This window comes from Ooceraea biroi, chromosome 3, assembly GCF_003672135.1.
Source record: "Ooceraea biroi isolate clonal line C1 chromosome 3, Obir_v5.4, whole genome shotgun sequence".
NCBI lineage: Eukaryota > Metazoa > Arthropoda > Insecta > Hymenoptera > Formicidae > Ooceraea > Ooceraea biroi.
This window is the reverse complement of record NC_039508.1, coordinates 15,107,208-15,128,130: the sequence shown is the minus strand read 5'-3', so window position 1 is coordinate 15,128,130 and position 20,923 is coordinate 15,107,208. Positions and strand designations below refer to the sequence as shown.

General features: G+C 41.4%; 2 protein-coding genes across 2 annotated transcripts; both read right to left on the bottom strand.

The window, feature by feature from the left end:
- Positions 1-1,285: 1,285 nt before the first annotated feature.
- On the bottom strand, positions 1,286-4,573 carry LOC105277211 (endocuticle structural glycoprotein SgAbd-4). Its single transcript, XM_011335419.2, has 2 exons — positions 4,453-4,573; positions 1,286-2,169 (listed from the first exon to the last, which is right to left on the bottom strand). Exons 1-2 carry the CDS (start codon positions 4,567-4,569, stop codon positions 1,786-1,788), a joined length of 501 nt encoding a protein of 166 aa, XP_011333721.2. The 5' UTR covers positions 4,570-4,573; the 3' UTR covers positions 1,286-1,785.
- Positions 4,574-14,306: 9,733 nt separating this feature from the next.
- On the bottom strand, positions 14,307-16,952 carry LOC105277210 (endocuticle structural glycoprotein SgAbd-2). Its single transcript, XM_011335417.2, has 2 exons — positions 16,871-16,952; positions 14,307-16,480 (listed from the first exon to the last, which is right to left on the bottom strand). Exons 1-2 carry the CDS (start codon positions 16,880-16,882, stop codon positions 16,091-16,093), a joined length of 402 nt encoding a protein of 133 aa, XP_011333719.1. The 5' UTR covers positions 16,883-16,952; the 3' UTR covers positions 14,307-16,090.
- Between the last annotated feature and the right edge of the window lie 3,971 nt (positions 16,953-20,923).

Genomic DNA, 20,923 nt, shown 5'->3' with positions numbered 1-20,923 from the left:
ACATCAGAACAGTATTACATTGCTCGAGACCGCAAATCTCCGTATACGTAGTGAAGCATTCTTTGATTTGACTATTAAAGAAGATGAAAGCAATCTCGAGAGAAGAAATGCGTTATCGTCGATTTGTATCTCTCTGTGTGTAAAGTGACGTAGAGTGACAGCGTTGAAGATTCGATCGCTCTGCCCCATTCTTCTCCAGATAGCCGATCTCTTGATATGGACAGAGGTTTGATCGTCAGCAATGGCGTTAAATCACTCAGGATCAAAAGAGTCACGCGTCGACCATAGATACTACGTTAGAGCTGATATGTATTTGTCATGCGTTAGCATCGATTGACAGCTTCGATTCTGAAAGAAATCTCTCTATTAGTCATTGACTGCAACAGTGAGATCGAAATTCATCCAAACAAAATTGACCGCGCGTTACAAAATTATCGAACTAAATAGAACCTTGAGAGATACAATCTAAATTATCATCCGAAATGTTAAAATAAATTATAACGCTATTCACGCACTGAGATTTTTATTATTTTATACAGGTATTATAATAATTTTATACAGGTATTATAATAATTTGATCTAGATTTCATTATAACGGTCAATGATATGTACATTAGACTGTTACCGAGCACCGTGAATATATGAATCATCATTGTTTAACGTTTAAGTATATGAGCGAGAGTGTTTAAGTAAATGAGCTGCGTCAAGCTGTCTAAACGTCCATTGCACCAAACGATTGTAATCAAAGTTACTGGCGGTCCCCATATGACGCGTGTTACATAAGACGCGCGTCTTCGTTCACTCTGCGTGATTGATTAATGATAGCGAGCAAGGTCCGTCGTAATAAAGACGGCAGCTGTGTTTACAGCAATATAATATCTTACAGTAATAATCGCGCGACTTTCTATCAGTAAATCAGCCCGACGTAATCGCGATGGTGTCTACGTATCCGCAAATCTTTTGACAATTCTCGAATACTCGAAATCGTTGATCTCTGGCTGCCTTTCAAGCTGTGAAGTTTGGATCGCGATCGGACGATCGGCGCGAGTAAGTCGAGAAGCGGTGGCTTAGATCGATCCAAGTAGACAGAAATCAGTTTTTGGCCGCATTGAGGAGGCAAACGCGAATTGATTCTTAATTCACGGAACGAAGATGGAATTCGCGCTACCGTCGACCACAAAGTTTCCTGCATCTTTCCTGGAAAGTGTCGAGGATATCCGGCATGAATTTCATATGGTCCTGCACTCCGTCAGGGGAATCGGGTATGTTAAATGGAACAGCGATGTCTCTGCTGAGATGCAACGTTTATTCTTGATACAACGCGACAGTATATACTTTGCCGACGAGTCAATTACATAGTCGGTCGTGATACATGCCCGTGTCTCGTATATCATATATTAATACAATACGTTATATAATAACAATACATATGCATGTATGTAGATGATACCGTAGGTCTAAAAACAGTAGTAAAGTTGGAATCGCGAGAGTATACATTAATATACAATACATAATACAATTAATAAAGTACACACGTACAATAAATAATTACATCGATTACGCCGGTGCGCCAATCGCACCGATTACATCAATGCATTAATTACGTCGATTTGAACCAGAGCAGTCCGTGTCCGTTTCGGGGTGAGGAAGCGGGGAGGGAGCGAGGATGATGCGGGCGGCGGTGACACTCATCTGGCGCCATCGTGAATCATTTCCCGTTCTCGTGGCGGATTAATTACGTGAGGTCGTGAGATCACATGCTGGACGGCGGCGCCGATCGCGGATTTACTTTTGATTCTCCTGATCTTCCTTGGACGGATGCGCCGCGCTCCACTCGAGGGCTTTCAAGATGAGCGGCGGGATTTCCGGCGTGGTGGGCAGGTGTGCGCCCACCGGTTGGAACCCATTCTTATCGACCACATACGTTAGGGAGATCGGCTGGCCGTCGTCACCGGTGTAGCTGAAGCCACCCTTCGCTGACATTGCCTCGTCGTCGGTGCCGACACCCTCCACGTGACCCTCCTCCTCGGCTTTTATACCGTTACCGCTTTCGTAATTCCACTTGTAGGACCCGTCCGGGTTGGGCCCCTCCTGACTCTGGCTGACAATGGGAATCACGGCGTCGGCAGGCATCGCCGCGGCGTAGGCCGCCAACGCGATCAAGGCTACCTGATTGCAGAATGAAGATCGTTTAGTGTTTTGGGAGTAATTTAGGTTGATCGATGTAGTTATCTCAGTTGGAAATTCAAGAGGTACGATATTACATTTGACGGGAGAAATGTGTACATTTAACTTTGCTAGAATCTAACAAGCTGGATTGGTGTTGTTTGCATTGATGACGTAAATGCGGCGGTATCTTCCAACCGTAAAATGCAAAACGAAATGAAGGGTGCCTTCAGCTACACCGGTGACGACGGCCAGCTGATCTCCCTCACGTATGTAGTCGACAAGAATTGCATTAGAATTTGCAATTTAGAAAATAATGAATAATGATGAGATCACTAAATCCATTTAACAGTTCCATCTTAAAAATGTTGATTGCCAATTTATCATTGGAAAATTGCCGCAGTAGATTTAGTGTCACTGTTATTTGAATTGATTTTACACATTTTTTTCCTGGTCCAACGTTCAATTTACATATCAATCTACACGTCAATCTCGTGTCGCATTTACGTAACAAACGTGATTTCTGCGTTTCGACTTACGGCAATCTGTTTAAAGAAACAAATATTAGAAGCAAAAGTGTGAATAGAAGACATTGATAATTGATTGATCGAAATCTCTTGAACTTGACGTTAGGATATTGCATGGTGTCAGCTAATTGCATCAAATCATCGAGATCGTAAATCCGCGAAGGATACAACGCAGACGACTGATTTGAAGGTAAAAGTAATATTTATTGCGCGTATCCTTGGAGATTGAAGACTTAACAATTAATTCCACGGAGTTATTGATCGAACCTGTCGTTTATCGATACCGGATTGGATCTCGGTTGAGTGATGATTACACGAACGAGAATACACCCGCGGCGAATGTAATTTAGCATCAATTTACGTCGATAAAATATGCCGTCGACATGCTACATCGCTGTACAGAGAATCAAAGTATCTTGGTCTACCGCCAGCGAATAAGCTTCCAGATGCACACACATCGCGTGAACACCAGCTTTTTCATTAGCTTCCTTGTTTGACGTTCGCATCGTTGCACAAGCATTTGTGCGGAACGCGCTAATAGCTATCGCCATTTATTATAAATATTCAACTCTAAGACACTTCGCTAAGACACGTTTGCACTATGTAAAAATATTTATTTAGTCACAAGATCTTCTATTAAATAAAAAAACAACGTGCGTACGTCGTAACGCGAAAACGCATTCAAGATACTTCGAAAGTTATTACAATGCTGACATTACGATTTTTATATTTATAATTATGAAAATTATTATTAATTTAATTCTTAAGCTGATATTTATGATTCAATATTAATCCATTGCTTGACATGATTAACAGATGAAACATGTTAACAAAGAAGGCTGCGCGAATCAGTGGAACGAATGCCGCAGTAGTGATACCGTTCTGAGACTGACACGACAGAAGTCGCGGTAGTATCATCGTTATTGGGTCAGACATCACGGCTGCAATAATGTAAACCTCGCGATTCACGTTGGCGTGTATCATTGCAATTCTCTGAATAAGTTTAACAAAATTTCTTACTTTTTTTTCTCATCCGTGAGATAATGATGATACTGCAAATAAGATGATTTATAAATAGATTGATATTCTAATTTAAAGCGGAACTTCCTGTCGATCGATTAATCGTTCAAATGTCGTAAAAGATGTATAATCGCGCAAATCGATTAATACATCTTCTACGACAGACTCGTCACGTACGTATATCTTTCCCATCGTTTCGTTGATTCCATTGTCCGAAAGTTTGAAAATTATGACGATTGTTCCAGGAAAACAAATACGCACGGTGCTTACTAACGACACGCTATTTCTGAGGAAAAATGATTTCGGTTTTCGTTAAAGCGAGTTCTGCCCCACGTCACGTGCATCTGCCACGTACCGGGTCTCGCACGTGAAACTTTGCGCGCATTATATACGAAGATGACAAATTTCGGGTGTACTCCGTCGATCAATATTCTCAGCACCGATCCTCCGGGACACGCTGCTTAACCACCAGCCGTCTCGTCCCGCGTTCTGCCCACCGACATCCGTAGCTCTCGGTATGCAACTCGAATAATCGGGAAGTGTCACTTGCAATGTAACTTGAAGAGCGTGCTCGGATACGCGCACAGGAATTGCCGTGAGATGCGCGCGACACGATCGAATTCACACGTTTCACCCGCTTGCGATCAGCCCGGGTCGCGGTGTCACGCCGGGGCACGAGTTCGTAAGGTAGCCTTCCGGCATCCCCGCGTCCGGGTTTTTCCTCTTAATTAACGCTTACCAATGGCGTGTACATGCTGCGGCGGTAATCGCTGATGGGCAAGTGTTTATCAAGCCCCGCAGCGCTCGTCGTATTTATACCCCTGGAGGCATCACCAACACCACCGTTGACCACCATGTTACGAGTAGGATGCACATGGGACACGCAGAGGGGCCGCGGGCGGGATAGCAGAGAGATCTACGCGGATTCACGTTTAACGGCGCCGTTGCGGTCGCGTATGTGTGTGCATGTGTGCCGTCCTCGACGATGGAGAACCCATATGGGGGAGACGACACACTCCGTATCAACATCGGAGGAGAGACCACCTTCCCCCCCGAGATCACCATGTCACACTATGCTAAATGTCACTCCCGCTTAGTTCTCCGTTGGCGCGGGCGCTTGCTCAATTGTCGTGATTTTCTTTAACGAGATGCACGCCGATCCTTTTGTCGGATCTCCGTATCCGGAAGCCGCTCGCGGTCAGGTCGATCGATATTTCCTGCAGCGAACTGGTCGACACCAGCTTCGCGTATGTACGTATGTCCTCCTCGTTTTTTCGTTGACCGGATATTCGTATTTGGGAATTTTTTTGAATGCAATACCTCGTACCAGGAGGAGGAGAAGGAAGGAGGAGTACGCTTAATGCTTACGTAATTTCCTCTCGTTGCATCGTTAGGAGTAATTCTATTCTTTGTGACGTTCTCTCCATTACCGCATTGCGCACTGCAAAACAAGTAAAACAATTTATTATCAATTTTGTACACTGATAATAATGATCGGTGTAGAATTCTAGTCTTATTGTTAATATATTTGTGGAGGCTTCAGAGGTTTATCGAATAAAAGTAGTTCAGCTAATAATGTCCATCACGGTCTTCAGTCATTTGGATATTCAAGTACATATTGTCACTGTCAGATTAGAGGATCGAGAGGGAGAATCGTGTATGGCGTGCTTGAGAGCCCGTTTGCGGCTGTCGTACAGATTTATGTTGCGGATTTTTGTAAAAAAAGCTGTATCTTTCACTTGCTAACACGCATGCAGGCGACACGTATAGGGGATTGTTCAACCCCGTACCTTCCACAGTATTTATTAGCCGCATTGGTCGATCGTTTCAATGTGTCCTCTGACAACATGTGGACACGGTAAAATTGAATTATTTTTCCGCTATTTTCCAGTGTCGCTAACCGACAGTTTCAGTTTTATTGAACGCATAAATACCGCGTAACGCTACTCGTCACCACTAACATGCATTTCGCGATTCTAAATCCATCAATCACGCTGTCATTAAATAATCAATCAGATGGATGCCCGTCAAATGGCCTGTTTGCCTCGTTTTTTCTATCGCACATTATTCGCGCTCGCGAGCGATTTGACGCAGTGGGATCAAACAGAATGCTCATGCATTGGCTGACAAACGCACGACGTACGCAGCTGCATTGTCTGCTTAAATCAATCGGAAACGGCCTGACAACCCCTCATTATCAACCGATAATTATTTGACGCGCGCGCGCGCACGCTATATCGCGCCAGGCATTTACTTTGTCACGGCTGAACTTTCCGCGTGGGAATAATGAGCTCACGTTAAGCGCGCGCTTATTGCGATTGCAATTGTATAGTTCGATGGACAAGTACAATTTCAGGGGCGATTTCAACACAATCATATTGTTAAAACAGAGAAATAGCACGCGGAACTTCAGTTTATTTCTTGCATGGATTATATCTGAAATTGAGAAGAATGATACGAAATTTTACTGTGAGGAAAAAAATATAATTTATGGTTTATAGATGGTTTATATTTTCTAACATTTTCAATGTTGAGCCACGCGTGTAAAGCGACATCAAACGTTTTTTGTTACGTAATAGCACGAGAGTACAGTGGATGTAAAGCGATGGATGTGCCGGAAGCTGCAGCATTATGTATGTAACGTAACATGCGTGCCTAATTGATAATCAATGCTATTCCATCGGGATGTTTGAGATTGTCAGTAAATATCGCCGATCAGCTATGTTAATGTCTGTTCAGAAGCTAGGTGGGGGTTGTATTTGTCTTGGAAATTCCGTGTCACGTTTCATGGAAGGAACCAGTAAAAGTGCAACAAATACGATGTAGATAGTGATCTAAAATGATAATTTGAGAAATTAATTTTTTCTTTCAATTAATTACCAACGTGATACATTATGCTATAATCGCTTAGGTAATATCCAAGCTTTTAGTATCCATAAAATTACGAAAACGTTGTTGAAATTAATCTTGCTAATTAGTAGGAGTAGTTTAGCGATGCTGCAATCTTTTCTCCGTTCGCGACTTTGGGTAAGGCCATTCGGTTTCTCCGTGCAATTATTGATTGCGGACGTTACCGGTGAGGTATACCGATGTAACATTAGACAGAATCCAATAGAGGAATGGTGAATTATGCCTTGATAGGCGTCAGTTTTCTTCTTTTACGGGAAATGTAAGGGGCACGTAGCACGACAATAAATTCTCGAGTGTCTCTAGGAATGCCAGCTGGTCGCGCGTGTGCAACGTCGTGTACTCGCGTGATTCACAAAGTCACGTCATCGATATATCTGAACGATTTTCTCGAGAGCGCATTTGCATTTACGAGTCGTTTCAGAATGCATGAAAAGCCAGCGGTTGGTTTAAAATAATCCGTCAATCGGGAATAGGAAGGCAAGCGCGACTGTTTCTCTTGGAAGATGAGAACGCTGAACATGATAAATGTTTAAATAAGTCTCGCGATTGCTCATTGAATATTTTAGCGTGCCGTGGCACATGACAAAACGTCGGTTCTGCATAAGTACAGAGCAGCACACTGCGAGCATTGTAATTTGCAAAAGACGGATTATCTATTCGACGCACATAATTTGGTACACAATTAGAGTTCTTCTTAAATTATTTTTTATACTACACTATATTTTAACAAGATAAGGGAAAAAATATAATAGAAATATACTAAAGAAAATAATAAGTTTCTATTTTTAATTGCTTTTGAGCAGCAAAGCTTTTTTTTTAATTATTATTACACTAAATGAGACGCAACAATCATTCGAGTTTGCAAAGACTTATTTTAAGAAAATTTTAACGTTTTATTTAAGTTTTTAAATAAAGAAAATAAACTTCTTTATTTAAGAGACTTCTTTATTGGCCACTTTGGAGTTGAGTCACCGTTGCATTGTACTATTCAGACTCACGCTGTGCTACGCGTAAACTCGCAAGGCTTTCCGTGCAGTTTCGGATGCGACAAGAAACGTTAATTGACGCGCAAAGAAGCGGGTTGAACGATCGCTATCTCGCCGATCGCGAGACGACCGTCTGGTGAATATAGGGGAAAGTTAGCGCGATACGTTTGGGCTTTTAATTAACTGGATTACGTAATGCGGTCGCACTGCACATAATAAGTAGATAAGCACAAAGGATGTGGGAATAAATATCAATTGTGAAAGCGGCTAACTGGGTAACGTCTATCGTGACGCTCTCGGGATTTAGAAGCGCCAGTTCAAAAGGGGTGCATCCTGAAAGAAACCGCACCGTACGCTTCGATCATTAATGCGATCGCAGTTTCCCGTCATTGGCCTCACCCGTGCCTCATCATTAATTTCTCGCATTATTGACTAACATTCGCGACTTTATCTGATCGCTTGTTAACGCGATGAGCCTTCGATGAGGAGCCGAGACACTGCGGGTGTCACGTCGCCTCATAGAAATCGTGAAAGTACACATCGCGAGATATTTTATTAAACATTTTTCTTGTCCGATTCATGCTGTAATGGGATTGTAATCTCGTAAGAGCTCGTAATCATGTGCGCGTAATGTACTGCGCGTCTACATTAACGGTCTATTTAGACGATGAGCTGTCAACTCGGCGCGAAAGCTACTTACTATTTACTTTTGCATGTTTATTGGTCATTTGCGATTTTTATACTTGGAATACCTCTTGTGGATGTCTCTTTGCGCGTTTTGTACGCGTGCGTGTGCACGCGTTATATTTAATAATTCAAGTCGGGGGTTACAATTGGCAAAACTTGCGACTGCAGCTTCGACGAGACGATGGTCCCGTTGACCAACATCGCGAGCGATGCACCTCGACGATCTCTTATTTTTTATTCACCTGATAGATCGAGTCCCGTTCCGATACGGACGTGTCGCTGCCGCCCACTCTACCCTGCTTTCCACCGTATTGCATTTATAACACACAATCGCCACTTCCCGATTGCACGCGACAGTCGCGGCGTGCGACGACGAGAAAGTCGCTCTGGGCCGTTAACGACCTTTCGTTACTTTAAAAGATATGCGTGCCCCGGGTCGCGTCCCTGATTCTCGTCAAGCGCGCATCTGGACCGTGCCATAATCAGCCTCAGCATCTTCAAGATTAATGTGCGGTCTCCGGATCTCTGCGAGGTCTGAATTTGCGGCTTTATAAGGCGCACCGACATTGCCCTTGCGTGAGTTGGTTGCCTCGAAGTGACTTGGTGACGTTTTCCAGCATGAGAGTAACAGGATCAGCTGCCACCCAATAATTTACATCTGCTGAAAATTAAGACCGAGCGTTTTAATTAATTTTGAAATATTTTAGCAGGACACCGTAACTGTTCTACTTTTTTTTCGAAAGATCTGAGATTCTAGTACATTCTTATGTACTAGAATAGATATTTGCATAATATAATGTGTGCGTATAAAAAAAGAAGAGCCTAATAAGCCTAATGAATGATAATGACACCTCATGTGAGAAATTTTTTGTAGACCTGGAATATCACAATTTTCTATAGAGTAATATTAAGTAACGTTACAGATGCTTTCGTAGTTGCGAGTCGTGTCAGTCATTTACAGCGCGTAATAATACGCTTTGTGTGGCAAACTTGCGCAAGGATTTTGCTAAATGATGCCTGAAATATCGAAAACTTGGCTACACGTGTGTTTCTTCCGAAAGGTTACACGTACACGCGCGTGAGCGTATAATATCTCAGCGTACAACGATCACTGATGCAATCGTCCGAGCATTATCTTGTCTCCCGGCGGGAACAAGAACGTATAGAATGATCAAATATAATTGCGTCGCTGTTAGGCCGTTTACGCGCTTACTGCGTGCACACACTGTATACATATACCACTTGCGATTAGTAAATCACACGCATATAGCCATTTTTCAAGATATTTATAAACAATATAATTAAATCGGCATTAGTATTCTTCAGCCACTCGAGAGAGAGACTTAAATCTTTACTGCACGCAACCCACGCGATCAGGATTCTCGATTTAGAAGTTCCAGGATGCAAACTGCAACAACTCCGTGAACGTTATGCACAAGGTCAGTCTTTTATCTTTACGCGAAATGGTAAGTTTCGAGTACATAATGCGCGACGGGACTCTAGAGAGAGAATCATTTTCTCTGTAACGTATTCCGCAAGGACTATTTCACGTGCGATTTGATCGGAGACAGGTTTGACCCCGCTGTAGTAATTGAGGATTAAATCCATCCCGCTGACCTGTCGATTTCCGGTGCTGCGCTTTTCGCACGAGCGAACCCGCCGCGGCGGGTTCATGAGACGAATGATGGCGCACGTAGTTATTGATTGTTGCTCGAAATGTCAACGATAAACGCAGCTACTTCGGGCGCCAGGCACTCGGTTTTTTCTGCATTGAACGTAGATGGATAATCCTAGTTAGGCGAATGTCCCTTGCACGCTCCCCAAAGAGAAAAAATTTCTCGCGGCTACCGATTTTCATTCTAACAGTAGGCACCTCGAGAAATGCCATCCTCTTTAATACGAACATCGCACAATCGATCAGCATGAGATGGAGATCAAACGGTACCGTTCAGGAACTGTCAGATACATGACACGAGCATCACAGAGGATGACAGAGGCATCTCGTCTCTTTAACACGTAGAAAGCAACCGGTCGCGCGACACTCCCCTGCCTATGTTTGCCGTGTTCATTCACGCAGTTGTTCGATCCTGCGGCCGCATACTGCGTTCGCTCGTCTTGCTCCAATCTGCCAATTCTGTCTTTCTCTCTTTCCCGCGGCCGGCGTGCAGCCGGCTTTCATTCACCCGCGTGCATTCTTCAGGATGCGCCAGGAGGACTGGTAGGCGCATCCGCGTGCAACCTTTCCTTTTCGACACGGCCTTAGGAACGGCCGACGTAAGACGTGCCTCTATATTGCGACAACCAGCCGCTATATCGTACTTATAAGGCCGCGACTTGCGATGCGTTTCTCTGCCGGATGATATTTCGACGTGCCGAGTCTCTCGCGTGATGCATCGCCTGCCCGAGTCTCGTCGCCGTTCGAATCCTTCACCGTTACCCGATCGACCGTCATCTGGGTTCATTGACGCTCCGTCTGTTTCATGTAAAATCATTTTATTAATTATTTTATAATACAAATGCATTTATAATATAAATAATTTGTTGTAGTTTAATAATATTTTTAAAACATTTCTGTAATGTGATATGTTTTTATTAGTTCGTAAAATTTCAAAGAATTTAATATGATATGATATGAAATTATGAGATTTTATTATTAGCTTAATGGAATCACTACCTTTCTTTTTAATTTATTATAAATTGTTGATACCAAAATATTCTCTAAATAAAATCGAAAACGCAGATTTCTTACCACTGTGACTTTATCTTATTAAGAACTTTTATTCATATTGAATTGGAATAAAATCAATGAATTTTTATCGACGATGCGATCAGAATGTCCGTTCACTCTTAAATTTTCTATTTTAAACGCGTCAAAAGCATCGAGGCCATCGGTGATGTTTATCAGTTCGATGCATTCGCGAAACGAAAAGCAAACCAGTTATTAATATTATGTCATATCGTTATTGATCTATAGCTCTTCCAGCGATTTATTGTTTTTGATTTAAATCTGGGATTTCAAAATATTGAGTAGCTCATCATCCTGTATGGAATAGCTTTATGTTAAATACACTATAAATACGCTTGCGGTTGCTACATCGCCAGGAATGATTAATGAATTTCTCTACAACATAATGTGTTTCTATCTCAGTCCGCGATAAACTGACACTTGGATATTGACTACTTTGTTCTTTTTTGCGGAGCTATAAACTTAATTGCCCGGGGCTATAAACTCATTAAAAATACCATTTCTGCGATCTATCACTTGATTAATATAATCGCGAAAGTAATGACGCCAACAATAATCCCTCGACCATTAATAAAGAGCAATAATGATATGATTATTACATGTCTCGTTACCATAAGATGCAAAACAATCATTTCTACGGTTTTCTCTCGTCAGGAAATCTGCATAAAATATTCCTCACGTTAACTGTCCTTTTGCTTCTTGATTTCTGATACAACAGAGATAATCGCCAATTTATATCGAGCTTGATGCACAGAACGCTGTTCCACGGATGCACCGAGCATCATCGAGCATTCACGAGCCGCAGCTACGGGAGACAGCTGTTCTCATGTTAATCGGCCTCAAAAGTCGGTCGCACGCCGTCTCATCTCTCACGAATTGTCCAAGTTATTTTCACAGAATCCTCGCCACCGAGAGAGCGTTCCGCTCGCACGCGCGAGATGAAAGTAAAATTGAATTCGGCGTGCGCGTTACGTCTTCTCGCCTGCGGGCAGGTGGTCTCTTAGAGCGTTCGCGGTGAGTACTTATATGTCAAGGTCGTCTTCGACATACGTTGCCTCCTCCACCAGCTGGCATCGTCGGAATAAGTTCACATGGGAGATCATTACCGAGGAATTGCTTTCGGAATATCCACGGAACGTGACCGCATAAATCTGACATACAACACACTTGTCATCATAGTCAACCTTGTCGTCAAGTTCGTCGAAGAATCTGTCATTAAAATAGAAGAAATTACTCCACCGATGGAGCTTTTTCGGAGCAGCACAGTTGTCGCAACTTCAGTATTTTGTCCGCTTTCCTCTAATGAATACTTCATGATCCACGATCCATGATCCGTGCAAACCGTGCGATCCGTGATCTATGACATTATGTCGCAAGAGATGCGCACGATGATCGTCTCGCTTAATCACGCCGAGGCGAAAGTCTTACTAGAAAAATCTAACGTTTCTTCTTTACGTGCCACATTAACAATAAGATACATTTCGTCGCGTTCATCAAGCTTTCGGTGGGACGCATAAAAGCCACCTGCCACACGGTCGCGCCTGCATGCGAAACGGAAAATTTGCCAGAGACATAAAGTCGCGTTAAAATGCCGCCGTGACTGGTTAAAGGGTCAACTGCGCGAGGCTTGGCGCGCGAGAGTGTGTCACTTAATCCGGCCTTTTCCAAATTATAGCTATAAATGAAAAGTTATTTGGAAACACCAATTTGCATATATTACAATACGCATAAAATCAAAGAGCTTGAAACGTAGATTGGAGAAATATTGGATCATAAAATGCGAGACGGAGTAATTGCAAGCATTTTCGACATTTCTGGGAATAGTATTTCTAATCTATTTGTTATTTATTGCATCTAGTAGTCGTGACTAAGCGATCGCGCAGATCGATATGAAAATCAATTGGGTCGTCAAAAAATCTATAACTAGCACAAGGAATCCGCGCAGATCAACATCGTGACGAGGAAGACTTTCTCCTTGGCGAGGGCGCGATACTGCAAAAGATGAGAACGAACGTGCATACCTGGGAGGAATCGATACGGGCAATCGGTCGACCCGCTGGTCTAGTTACGGTTGCGCAATCGCAATGTCTGACTCAACTCCGTCTCAGAACCATGAAATTATTTTGAGAGTGCCTCGTATATTAAGCAACCTGGAAAAACATTCAATTTTTTGAAAAAAAACTAGAAAAAAACTAGAATTTCAAAGAATTATAGAAGAAGTAATGAATGATAAATAAATCGAGGAAAATTCATATTTTTATGATATATAATAAATAGAAAACGTTTTATCGAATATCACATTATTCATGACGATAGTTCTAAAAAGAAAGAGTTTTATTTTATTTTTTCCTGCTAGAAGATAATTTCACCGTTTCACCTTTATAATGGTCCGAATTCCGAATCGTGCAAGTGCAATGAAGCGTGAGGAGAATGACATGGTTCACGATGCCAGAGAGAATGAACGAGCTCGCAGATCAAATCCTTTCAGCTATTAAATCGTCGGTCTGCGGAGGTGGGCTTTAGATTTGTGTAGATATTGCGCATGTGTGAGGCGGCCTTGCACATTTAATCAACGTTGCTCGTTTAAATGTGCGTTTGTCGACAAGAGGATTAAATTTATAATAATGCAGTAGCGTGATAGTTGAGAGTAGTGAGATTTTCGCACAGGAATGTAGAGTTAGAGGATGATTGTTGTGCACTGTAACAAAGACAGAAAATTAAATGAAATATCAAATCAAACGCCGTTTATAGGAATTGATTTTGTTTGAACTTCTAAATAAATAAAGTTCGAGATTTAGAATAACTCGCGCCGTTACTAGTTAATTATGTTCCAGATACATTGAAATATCTTATTTACTCTCTTGAAACGATTGCTCCGTGCTGCATCCATGACAATCGATCATGAAACAATTTTTAAAATAATCGCGCGGTGTTCGCAACATCGTTTATCCCGACATATCTAGGATTGTCAATTGCAAGCAGATTTGGCTGGGGCGTGATTTCACTGTAGCACGGGAGATCTACGATGATCGAGCTGGCGATTAGATATTTCGAGGTGCATCCAATCGTTGCATCCGCTGATTGCGAGACTCGTATGCAGATTCCCGCGTGGATATCGCTAGGTGCGGGCTTGTAGAGATGTAGGCAGCTCGTATGGCTGTATAGAAAGTGAATGATACGAATTAAAGAAGATTTAATTAAATTAAAAAGAAAAGAGATAAACATTATCTCGTTCTTGTATCAGAGCATATTTATGTCTCGGTGATAGCCAGATGTGTTTTTATTATTACAACGTACATTTCTTAGACTATGCTCCAAAATAGGATTAGTTTATGAAAGAAAAGAGACAATCCGGGATTGAGGAAGCTCGTCTTGCGCGAAGAATATTTTTAATTTAGTCAGGAGAAGAGACAGATGCTCGCATCTTCTCTCGCCGCGTAATTTCGTACTATTATTCATGAAACGTGGCATCGCCGACGAACTAGTGATTTAATCCTTCCGACCACAGGTACACCTTGAATATGGAAAACACCTTAGGAATAAATTAATTTCAAGGACCGCCTCCTCCCGAGCAGCTTGTAATTGCGTGGCGGTCGTTTAATTAACGCAACGTCGTATTTTATGTCTCTATTAATATAGACGCGCGTAAATCCTCGCACATCGAAGGATTGACGTATCGACTCGTGCGATTTTGCGTGACGCGTTGTACTTACTAATCCACGGGTGGTTCTTTTTCTTTTTCGGTACGGGACAGCGCCATGCACTGTCCTCGAATACGACATACATGAGCTCCTGAACGTAATAACGGATCTCTCGGACGTCGGCTAACGTGATGTCGTAATTCTCGTTTTTATAGCCGCTGCACGTCCCACCGTAAAAGAGATGCGAGCATTTATCTTATTTAAATCGCACGCTCCTCTGTGCATTCGCAAGGATACGCGCTACACGGGAATAGCGTGTCGCGCGGTTTGGATTTGCGCGCACCCCGCTGTCAGGAGCTGACTCACCCCTGCTGTTCCTCTGCCGGAATTACGAAAATCTACTCTCGAGGATATTTTTATGCAGAATAATTCACGCAACAATTTTGCAGGAATGTAGTGCGCATTTTGAAATTTCGATGCAGGACTCCCGTTGGCGATTCTCTTTGGGAATTCCCCGCGATAAATTCCTGAGAATTCCATTGAAGAATATTTTGCTTACGTGAAGATTAAAAATAGAAATGCGTGTGTACAACACGCTTTGACAAACACGCCGCCAAATTTACGGTCCAAGATACGATAGCACTTGACGTTCCTCGCTATTTCATCGTGTGACCAATATTGCGTAATCTACACACGCGCGGCTCGTGACTCGTCATTAAATATCGCTTAGTATTCGTATTATTCGTATAATCGCGAACTCGTCGAATCGAACTCATCCGCATAGCTAGTGACGTGCTATTCAAATCGCCGGCAAATTGATACGTATTTTAATGAGCGAAACAGCTTCGATGTGTTTATGGCTCAATGGTCAAATAAATTTTCATCAAAGAAGGAACGCGTGACTGATTTAAGCACGTTTATTTCGAGCAGCGTTTAATATAAACGTTGCCATTACGACAGCATGCGCTACGAGGTTTCGCAATTAACATGGTGGGTACTAATTGACTGTACTAATTTGACGGTGGTTTCCGCGGAATGTCGTTCTCGCAACAAAACTCGCCAAATCGTGGGAGAATACAGAGAATTCACGTAAAATCCAAGTATCATGATACGCATGGTGTCGACGAGCTCGATTCCCGATACAACAGATTTGAAAATTTTGATTCACTGTAATTACACTGATCTCTCATGCTCAATTTATTTCAGTATAATAGATTACATTAAAAATGAAAGAAAGATTGTATCCAGAATCGAGCTCGTTTTTATCTGAGGAGCACGAAAACCCCCCGCTTCTATAATTAAGTACTCCACTTTGCCCTGTATTGTACTCTTACATCTAACTCGCACATGAATGATTTGTACTAACAAGTGTCAGCCGCATGATTTCAGTTCTGAGCGTCGCTGTAATCACTTCCGCAGATTGTCCTCTTCGGGATGTTTAGCGATGTACTCTAGGGCCCTCAGGATACCGGCGGGAACCGGAGGCGGGGTTGGAAGATGATCACCCTTAGGTTGGAAACCGTTCTCGTCGGCGATGTAGCCTATACCAATGGATTGGCCGTCAGGGTCGGAATAGCCGAAAGATCCCTGAACGCGAATAGCGTCTTCAGTAGGGGAGATTTTAGCGAGCTGGCCCTGTTCCTGCGCTTGAATGCCATTTCCGGTCTGGTAGCTGTAGCTGTATGAACCGTCCGGGTTTGGTCCGTCCAGGCTCGAAGCCAGGATGGGGATCGGCTCGTCCTGCTTTGGTGGCGCAGCGAGTGCAGCCACTGCGAGCACGCAGAGAGATACGATCGTCTGCAAGCAACATTGAACTTAATTAGAATCGAAGAATATTTCGATATCTTTAAACTAAACGTGGAGTACGTGGCACGTTCGGATGAAATATGTCTGAATTCGAGTCACGTTATGCATCAACACATATACATTTTACTACATGGATATCTGTGATTCAAAATCGATACAATATATTTTTACTATTGTGATTTAAAGCAAGAGAAGAATCAACAAGCTCGAGTACATATATAATATACATGTAACTTCTCTTAACTCTATAAACGATGTTCAACGCTCCGAGTAACAGATATCTCAATTTAAAACGTTGTATTGCAGAAAGTATAAAGAAATATATAGATCAAATTAGTCCAAATTTTCTATTAATTTTTTATATAAAGTATCAAGACTCACCAGAGCGTTCATGATGCTGATCACGACTGTTTGTCTCGTTGTAAAATCGGATTTGAAGAGGCGCCTTTTATATAGCGTGTTGCCGAAACCTTGCCAGATGTGAGAATCTCCCTCTCATTGATAGATTTCTGGCCAGCACGGTTGACACATGTGAACATTGCGACATTTTTAACGAAATTGACAGTGGGACTCGAGGCAAGAATGCCACAAATATGGTATAATGTCTCCCCAGTGTGACATTTGTGTTTTCTCAATGTCCATTGATTTACACGAAAATCAAATAGTGCGAATGGAAACAGCAAAGACAACTTTCTTTCTTCTCAAATCTTCAGACATTTCCTCTCCACGATCAGACACAATCTTGTAATTTTCATTTAAAATTGATAATAAATAAATATCTGATAAAAATTCTCGATTTTCATTGACTTTGAGAATCCAAATTCCTGTATATCCTTTACCCATCTGCCTTCGGGGATCACAAGGTAAGCACGTGCGGTATGCTTTTACCTGAGACTAACAAAATTTAAGATTAGCCTAACTAAAATAGCTGCGATGCGTTTGTTGCTTCTGAAAATTAATTAAGAAAGTTAATCTAAAACATTATGATAAATTGATAAAATTTAGAAAATTCAAGAGTTATAAGAAGACACAAGACGTAGTAAATATACATAGTTTTAAAGAGCGCTTGAAAGGTAGTTGCATTGTATCGCTGTAAAATGTTAAAAGCGACAAGGCAAATATTATGTGGCAAACACGTCCGTAACGGAGGATTATTCCTCGCGTGTCAAGAGACAAATAAAAATTCTCTTGGCTAAGACGATCGTAAATTTTCCTTAGTGTCGAGAAGCGCGGGACCACCTAATACGACGCGCGTTTTCGCCGCATTCCATTAATCCGATGATCTCGTTATGCGAATTTTCGTTTATTTCGCGCGCGTTATAAATTCAGCCAACGTGTAACAAATCCGCGAAGCCTTGGAGGACGCAACGCAAGCCGAATACGCAAGTTCATTTATCATTTATCTTGTGACCGCGTAACAGGGTGATCGCACGAACTGTCTGTCGTTCTTCAATTGAATTCCTGAACCCCAAGCAAGCGAATAATTGAAAGCCTGGACCAATCCTCACATTTCTTGAACGTCAGAAGAAAGCCGAAAGATTGTCCGGAATTTTATTTTTTTCTTATTTTCTGACAATTTTCAATTGTTCTTGCTTTACAGGATTTATCCTGAACGATTTATTTTTCTGCTTCATTTTATTGAAACTTTGAATGATCCGAATAATAGTGCTGCATTTACTGTGCATTTCAATTGTGAGATCCAAACATGCCGTTCATCGTTTCACACAAAACGCTCTGTAAAACACGAAATTGTTTAAGGATTACAATAAATTACCGAATTACTTGCATAATGTATTAATTTAAACGTTAATTTAAAATTCCTTTTTCACCGAGGAATTATTTAGGAGATGACGAAACGTGCATAATCCGTTTCATCAATCGGGCCTTCTTTTTTAGGAAATATAAATTTCTAATGCGTATCCACAATTGTGTAGCGCTTCAATAATCTCTTGGCGAGTGAAGCAAAAGAGGTCATGAGGTTGCGAAGGACTCGCATTGGTACGAGCGTATCCTTTAGGCTATTTGGCAGTCTGGTGCTTGGAGTTCTTCTGATATGTATGTAGATACACGCGAAAACGAAAGTCTTTGATGAAACTGATTCGCACACGTATGTGACTGTGAGACACAAATTCGGCATAGGGGTCAATGTCTCTTGGATGGTGCATTCTGGAATGCACGCTTGTCATACTGCTGTTGAATCGGTTGCGTCAGTGATCTAGAATGATTACTTAAAAAAAATCAGTAAATTGCTCAAGCAATTCGATTATTACTTCGTAATAGGGATATATTTGGCAAGCGACGCAATAATTCTCGTCGAAGGCTAAAATGACTTTACCTCTAAGGCTCGAGCAGGCGTCATCGTTTTTCGCAACTTTTGAAGTTCCAGCATTAAGATATCTTGCGGCATAATTATGCTTCAATCTAAATGTCTAGTCAAATGGAATCTACGAAGTTAATAGACAGATAAAGTCGGCCTATCTTAATAGTTTTATCCTTGAGATCTAATTTATGAGAATTTCAAGGTTTTCAATTGCTTATGATTCCGGAACTGCCGGTATCTTAATCGGATTTTTGGAATATTTAGAAGGAATATTTTATCAACTTAGAAGGAATATGTGATCAAGTCGATTCATTTGGAATCGAAGCGAGAAATTGACGCGAAGATAATCACATCATTTTATCTTTGTATAATGCTTTTGCTCGATAACGAAAGTTCGAGTTTCCCATTACGACTTTATAGTGTCTCTGTGAAATTTTTATAACGGCTATTTGTTTGTTACTCGTAATTATAAATATTAGCGCCAGACAGATGCTAATTTAAATACCGAATCAGCCGACGATATTATCTGCTAAAGGAGTATAAAGCGGATGTATCCTGCTTTTCTGCTTTAAATATGTATGGAGTTATGAGTTAGAAGTGAGTAATCGTGTGCGTCAGTTAGAAATAATTTATTGAAATATTTATGACCTTATTAATTTAAGCTGTGCGAAACTTGCAGAGGAAATATCATTTTGTGTCCTCTAGCTGATTTCGTGCAGAATTCCTCGCCAATTTTCCTCATACCGTCGATAAAGCAGAATTGGGACTTGTGATCTTCTGCGGGGCCTTATGTTTTAAACAAAAGATAAATAGAAAAAGAAATAAAATAAAAGTATAGTAAATTTTATTAAATCTTTACTGCATGACTTGAGAGAGTTCTTTTTCTTTTGAGGATTGAATATTCCTGATATTTCTATTAATAAGAATTTGCGTTCATCGCATGATCAACTGAATATTAACAATGGATCATGAGCAGACACAGAGAGTCAGTGAAAGGCACCATAGATCGCGCCACGAATAAAAGACGCTGTTTTAACATATTCAAATATTTTTGCACAATAAATACTTACACGAGTAAAATTATAATTGCTTTTGCATATTTTTCCTTCGCAAACATTGTCATAAAACAGTTACAAAACGCACATATCAAGAAAATGCGGTCTATCTCAAACAAAAAAATGTGTGAACAAGCAATACAAAGAATTTTTCCTGAAAAATAGATCATAAATATAGCATTGTTGCGAATCTAGAAAATCAATCTAGTCAATTTTATTATTTGGATAAAAAATTCTCTTTCAATCTAAGAGCAGAGTTTTTTTGTTTTTTCTTCTAATGATATCCAAAGAAATCCTTTTACGCGCTCGTTGCCTGATATTCGAGACAATGTGAGATGTGATTTCACAAAGCGTAAAAATGAGCGGGCGCCAGATCAAAATTACGTCAGGATATTTGGATGACGGGGGAACCTTTTCGCATCGCAATTAATTGGCTCGCGGTTTTGCACGAACAGCCATTACCCCGCCTATCAGTAATTTCGTGGAATACCATTTTTCATCATGGTACCCGCGCGCATCCGGCGAACACGCGCGCACGCTGTCTATCGCTGTAAAGTACAGGTGATGAATTGTCATAAGCTGTCGTCTGCGGCACTTTAATCACCGACTGCGTAACATTTCGTTGAAGCAACGCAAGTGAGTTTGGCTCATCTGCTACGTGAAAGTAAAAATGCTGTGTATAGTATTTAGGTTGGCGAAAGATGGCCTCCTTCTTTTTTCTCCTCCTTCTCCATCTTCCTCTTTTCCTCCCTGTGATATATGCACGAATTATGACTTATTTTATTCCATTACGAGGAGATAAACGTGTGGGACCCCGTCTACGGAACGTATCGGCCATAATTATAATTAATTGGCCGAGTTGCGATGACTCGAAGTAACGACCACGCTGACAATAATCATCGTCGTGCAACATATCACATTTTAATATCTCATATATGTGAGATATTAAAAGATATAATCGTCATGACACCGTAGCATCGGATGAGATTGTTGTATAATATTAATATCAATAATATAAAAATAATAAAAATGCATTTTTCTCAAACCTGTCGCTTTACA